This window comes from Apaloderma vittatum, unplaced genomic scaffold (assembly GCF_000703405.1).
Source record: "Apaloderma vittatum isolate BGI_N311 unplaced genomic scaffold, ASM70340v1 scaffold18806, whole genome shotgun sequence".
Classification (NCBI taxonomy): domain Eukaryota; kingdom Metazoa; phylum Chordata; class Aves; order Trogoniformes; family Trogonidae; genus Apaloderma; species Apaloderma vittatum.
Window position 1 is genome coordinate 18,778 of NW_009723558.1, and position 5,970 is coordinate 24,747.

At 47.4% G+C, this 5,970-nt stretch overlaps 1 protein-coding gene across 1 annotated transcript in view; it reads left to right on the forward strand.

Annotated features, from left to right (window-relative positions):
- The window catches only part of LOC104276023 (TATA-binding protein-associated factor 2N-like), a gene marked incomplete at its 5' end in the record, with an annotated part of 20,377 nt that extends 16,424 nt beyond the window's left edge, over positions 1–3,953 (forward strand). The window contains 5 exons of the mRNA XM_009872170.1: positions 1,424–1,513; positions 2,831–2,915; positions 3,005–3,093; positions 3,199–3,301; positions 3,572–3,953. Of these exons, the coding sequence (XP_009870472.1) occupies positions 1,424–1,513; positions 2,831–2,915; positions 3,005–3,093; positions 3,199–3,301; positions 3,572–3,611 (407 nt within the window). The remainder of the gene's footprint in view (positions 1–1,423; positions 1,514–2,830; positions 2,916–3,004; positions 3,094–3,198; positions 3,302–3,571) is intronic.
- Positions 3,954–5,970: the final 2,017 nt, after the last annotated feature.

The window sequence follows — 5,970 nt, forward strand, 5'->3', positions numbered from 1 at the left end:
GGAGAGGTTGGGGCTGGTCTCTTCTCACAGGTAATTGGTAGTAAAGCTACAGGGAATGGCCACAAGCTGCAACAGAGAAGGATTAAACTGGACATTAGGAAAAAAAATTCCCAGCACGAGCAGTCAGCCCTTGGCACAGGCTGCCCAGGGAGGGGGGTTTGAGTCCCCACCCCTGGAGATGTTTAAAGGTCTTTTAGATGTGGGGTTGGGGGAGTTGGGTTAGGGGTTATTGGTTAGTGTTAGTAGGGTTAGTGGTTGGACTTGATGATCCCAGGGCTCTTTTCCAACCTGAATGATTCTATGATTTATGACTTCTTTTTTTTTTCTATTGAAGACCTCTATTGTATTTTGTTGCCATTCTCTCTCATGTCATGGAACAGCGCTAGTGGTTAGACCAAAAATGTGTAATGAAACTGTTAGGGTTTGCTGCTGCACCTCAGTCATCGTGCACAGAGCTTGAGAGAGGGTATTCGTGTCGCTTGGCAGAGCATAACAGTGGACCTGTGATCTCTGAGAGCAGCTGGAGGGATTTCCTACACTGGTGGTGATGATATTACTCGTGCTGTGATAGTGTTTTAGAGTTTGGCGATGATTCTGGCGACCTTTTGCCTGGTGCTTTGTGTACAGGCAGTGATGAGCAAGAATTTTTGAGGTTATGGGTCCAGTGGAGGAAGAGAGCAGATCCGAGAAATGCAGTGATAGAAAACTCTTTGGGCTTGCTGCAGGAAAAACTGCGATATTCTTCTGCAGTGGTGGTGGAAGGAGCATCTGTGCATTCACAAAATTTTAATAATAGTGAGCAGAAACAAAAGGAGTTCCTCCATATCTGGTGTGAAAGGCTGGTGTGTAGAAAATCTGGCATGGCATGCTCTTTGAGGGTTTAGATTTTGCCAATCAGATGCAAATTGACTCATTCAGGAGAGTGAAGCAGATCTGACTGTAGGGGGCACACACGCTGTCCTGCAATCAACCTTGTATCTGGGAGAATTGTATTTAAAAAGTTCATGGTTTTCACTTACTTGGGAGTATTTAGTTTTTGTACTGGCTGTTGATTTGTGCAAAAGCCAGGGTGCCCGAGGGACTCGAGGGAAAAACAGAGTTCTAACGTCTAAACTTACTTATCCATGAACGTGGCCAGAAATCTCTTAAATGTTCTTATGTGTCTAGTTAAATTGCAGCTTACAGGTCCTGTTTAAACCAAGATAAAAGGTCTGTGGGTTTGTGGAGAACCTAGCAAATAGCCCAGTAGTTGCCATCTCAAATGTGGACAAATATTTTCAAAAATAAAGAGATTTACTGCAGCCGTGCTGTGTCTGAAGAGCTTTGTCTTTAGTCTGTGTGTGCAAATCACTGTCTTCCTGAACTTGCTGCTCTGGTGTTGGGAGCGGTATTGATCTTTCTCTCCCTTTGTGTCGTTCCACAGGAAAAGAATTCAATGGCAACGTTATCAAAGTTTCTTTTGCAACTAGAAGGCCCGAATTCATGAGAGGAGGTGGAGGTGGCGGACGTCGAGGTGGGACTAAAATCTGTGGATTTGGATAGTTACATGCTTTTAAACTATTATTGATTTATAAAAGAGAAGTCGACTTTGAATCAGTGATTCATCAAAGTATACGGACCTTTGGGATTCTGCCGTGAAAGGGAGTAGTTGAACCGAGTTACGTGAGCTGAAATCTGTAACCTCTCACAGAGCACAGAATTTGTATTTTCCTTTTGAACTAGAAAGGCTCAGCGTTGCTTTTCAATAGACAGAATAACAATGATGTCAAGGCCGTACTGGCCCCACAGAGACACAGGTATGAATTCCCAGCGAGTGTTTGCTTATTACAGCAAAGCCTGGAGATACGCTGATGTTTCCAGATGATGGCAGGCAGGGTAAATTATTCCACTGGCACGGACTTAGAGCAGCAGTGGAATGGCTGACTGCTTTAATGAAATAGATGTTAGTCTCTCTGATACAGCTCTGTCAGTAGCCTGCTGGATATTAATTAGCATTTGACAGGAAGCGTGCTTTGTGTGGCCGGTGGCTGTCAACAAATGCTAGTTTTTAAGCCAGGCACTTTTGTAGGCTGATGAAAATGATTCAAAAACGTCAACTGACATGTAAAATTTCTTAATCTTTTTGCTGCAAAAAGCAAGAACTATGTTGTCCCTGTGCTGGTGTCAGATGCACCCTGGAATTAGTCCAGACAAATTCACTTTTTTTTGTTAAATTTTTGTTCTGTGGCTAAGTCTGGCCGTATGTGGTTGATGTTACACATAGTTTAATCTTTATGAAACTATTAATGCATGTGCTGGGTTTATATTTACCCCTCTGCAACGGAAGCTGACCAAGTTTATTCTGACTGCTGGAAAAGAATTTATAAAAAAAATACATGGTGGAGCATTTTTTTTCCAGCCACCATGTACTCTCCGTGCATCTTAGTTTTCCTCATCTGCCCAGGTTGTAAATACACACGTGAACCTGCGTGTTCCAGCTACGTGGATGTGTCAACTTGAGGACAAGGATTGCTGCTGAGGTTTGGTGGTGGCTGAAATTTCTGTTGTCATTTGCCCAAGTCTTTTAGCTCTCGTGCAGCTCGTAGCAAACCAGCTGGTAGACACTGGTACAGTTGTTTTTTTGCTGGCACTACCTGCTGCTCTTGGGGTTCCTCCTGCCTCGTCAGGATTTATTTACGTGGAGCATTTCCTCTTTCTTCCACCTGAAAAGTCTGTCTGTCACTTGGGTTCTGAAGCCAGTGACGGTCCTTACAAAATGTTTCTCATGTCCAGACACTTCCCCTCCTTTATTGTGATTATCATTTTGTCTCCATTATCATTTTGTCTCCAGGTTCGCGAGGTGGATACGGAAGAGGTGGAGGCTTCCAGGGTAGAAGCGGGGAACCCAAAAATGGTGACTGGGTTTGTCCTAACCCGTAAGTGTCGTTTTAATCGGGCAGTGGTGTCTCGTGTAACGCTCTCCGAGGTTTTTAGCACCTAAGTGGGGAATCCTTGTCTTTTCTAGGGGCTGTGGTAACATGAACTTCGCTCGCAGGAATTCCTGCAACCAGTGTGGTGAGCCCAGACCAGAAGATTCACGCCCGTCGGGAGGAGGTGCGTAAAAACAACCGCGTCTCTTCTGAAACGGTAGAAGCGTTACTGACACCCGCAGCTTTTTTTAAAAACCTGCCTGGTGTGTCGGTTTGCCTCTTCCTCCAGATTTTCGTGGCAGAGGTGGCTATGGAGGAGAGAGAGGCTATCGAGGGCGTGGCGGCAGAGGTGGCGATCGGGGAGGCGGCTACGGCGGGAAGATGGGCGGAAGGTAAGCGGTTCTTTGCGTGGCACGGGGACTGCAGGAGAAACGAGTGATGTTTATGTGCGCACAGTCAGCTGTGCTATGAAAACATGAACTACAGGCAGGAGCCTCCAGTGAAAATAAGTCATTTTGCCTGCTGGGTGTGTTTTGCGAGCAATTTTGGGTAAGGCTATCCAAACATGGAAGGCACAGAAGTCGGCGTAAAGATGTTTGCCTGCAGGGACTATTTGTTATTTGCTTAAAGGGATTCTTTATAACTTTTTATTTGCCTTTCAGAAACGATTTCAGAAACGATCAACGCAACAGACCGTACTGAAGACCACTGTGAATGTTTTGTTTGTCTTCTTGATGCGTTTGATAGTGAAATTGCCAGAGTTTTGCCTGCCGCTTCACCCATGGCCTCTTTGGATAGTGGAATTGAGTGAAAACTAGATTTTTATTTTGGTGGGAACTGGGTTGGGGCGGGGGGGGGGAGGATTTTTTTTTTAAGCAAAACATTGAAATTTAATAATCTTGACTTCAACGTTCTCCTCTTTTCTCCCCCCGCCCATACTTTTTCAGCAGGCCCTAAGAAGGAAAAGGATGAACTGTAAAATATTGCCAAAATATGAAGTGTTTTGTAATACGACAATAAATGCTGATTGTTTTATTTGTGAAATCTTACTGCTTCACCGTTACTTCAGTTGCACAGTTCTTTACAATATTCCCTTGGTACCACCGAAGTAGTTAACAGTGTTGTCTGACCTGGCCCTGCTGCTTTCACCCCAGCTCAGTGCTGGGCTCAAAAATCTGTGCTTGGCTCGGTGGCGAACCTCCTTGCTCTCTGTGCCCTTTGTCCTGGGCTTGCAGATTTGTCCCCTGCTCCTTTCTTATTTATTCCTCTCCCGAGACCCTCTTTGCTTTTTTCCGGCTACGCTCCGGCTGGGTGTGCTGTGCCGTGAGGAGCAGGCAGATGGCACTGTGCTCTCCTGCCCAGTGGGGTGTCCAGGCCAGGATAGCTCGGGGGAAAAAAGGTAATTTGCTACATATTGTTGTACCTTTTAATTGCTGCTTTTGAAGTGTGGGTGATAGTGACAAGTGTGTGCAGCTGGTTCACCTTGGAGATGAGATGAAGGCGAGGCTCAGTAGGCACATCGTGAGCCTTTGGGATTCAGCACTGAAGCCAAGGTTTGAAGAAACGAGGGAGGTTAATTATCGCTCCTCCTCGGGCCTCGATGCTGGAAATATGTGAGAATTTGGCGCTGCCACCGGCGGTTCGTGTCAGTCAGGTGCTGCCTTTTCATCACGAGCCTTTATGACAAAACGTCATTAGAACAGAGGAGGTTCCACCAAAACATGAGGAGAAACTTGTTGGCTGTGCAGGTGTCAGAGCCCTGGCCCAGGCTGCCCAGAGAGGGTGTGGAGTCTCCTGCTCTGGAGACTTTCCAACCCGCCTGGACGCGTTCCTGTGGGGCTGCCCTGGGTGACCCTGCTCTGGCAGGGGGTGACACTGGGTGAGCTCTGGAGGTCCCTTCCAACCCCAACATTCTATGATTCTGTGAGAGCCTATGGTCATGCCGTGATCCACTCAACAAAATACTGCAAACACAAGTTCTCTGGGTCTGTACTTCTGATGTTGATAACTGGGCATCCAGCTGCGCAATATCCACAAAGAAACGAACAAAACCAGCTTTTGTAAGCCAGCTCCCTAGCTTGGTGTACATTTGTGGTCGTGGTAATTTTAAATCGGCAATGAGCCATGGGTGCAAAGGTAATAACTGTCCTGTGCCTCTTTAAGGTTTGTCCTAGAAAGCACCACTACTGTCACTGCTGTCTGAAAAGGCAATCGTCATGAATTCTGGATGGCTTGTTCCTCTTAAACCAGTGGAGTTTGAGGTATATGTCTATTAGTGACATTATAAAATCTAGCATGTGAGTGAGGCTTTAGGAAGGCAGAATTGTAGACAAATAAATTCGGTGCCTGTTGCTTTGCTTAAGATTTAAGATCACGAGCCTGATACTCCTAACGTGGTTCTGTCAAAAATGACCTGGGCTGGGAAGGTTGGGAGTGGTTCTTGTTCTGAAGCTGGTGTGATTGCTTCCAGTGAAGCAGGCTAGAGGGTGCTCTTGCCCGTCACTGCGCTGGCAGATCCGAGGGAGTGGCGGCTGCTGGTGGGCAGGGTGGAAGAGGAAGGCGGTGGTAGGCAGCTGGGAACAGAGCAGGACCTGTCACTGCCCTGAGGTTTCTTCCCCAGCACAGCTGTGCTGGCACCTTTCACAGCACAAATACCTGCCCCGGGGGCTGAACCTTGAGCCCGCAAAGCTGTTCGGGGGAGTGATGGGAGTGGTAAAACCCAGGCGTGATGTCATCCAGCACGTGGAGTTAAATCCAGCTGGCGGCCTGTCACAAGTGGTGTCCCTCAGGGCTCAGTGTTGGGACCATTTCTGTTCAACATCTTTGCTGATGATCTTGAGGACATAGAGCGTATCGTCAGTAAGTTCACAGGTGACACCAAGTTAGGTGGGAGCGGGGATCTGCACGAGGGTGGGGAGGTCCTGCAGAGAGACTGGGACACATCAGATCACTGGGCCAGCGTTAACGGGATGAGCTTCCGCAGGGCCAAGGACAAGGTCCTGGACTTGGGCCACCACAAGCCCCGGCAGTGCTACAGGCTGGGGGCAGTGCGGCTGGCAGC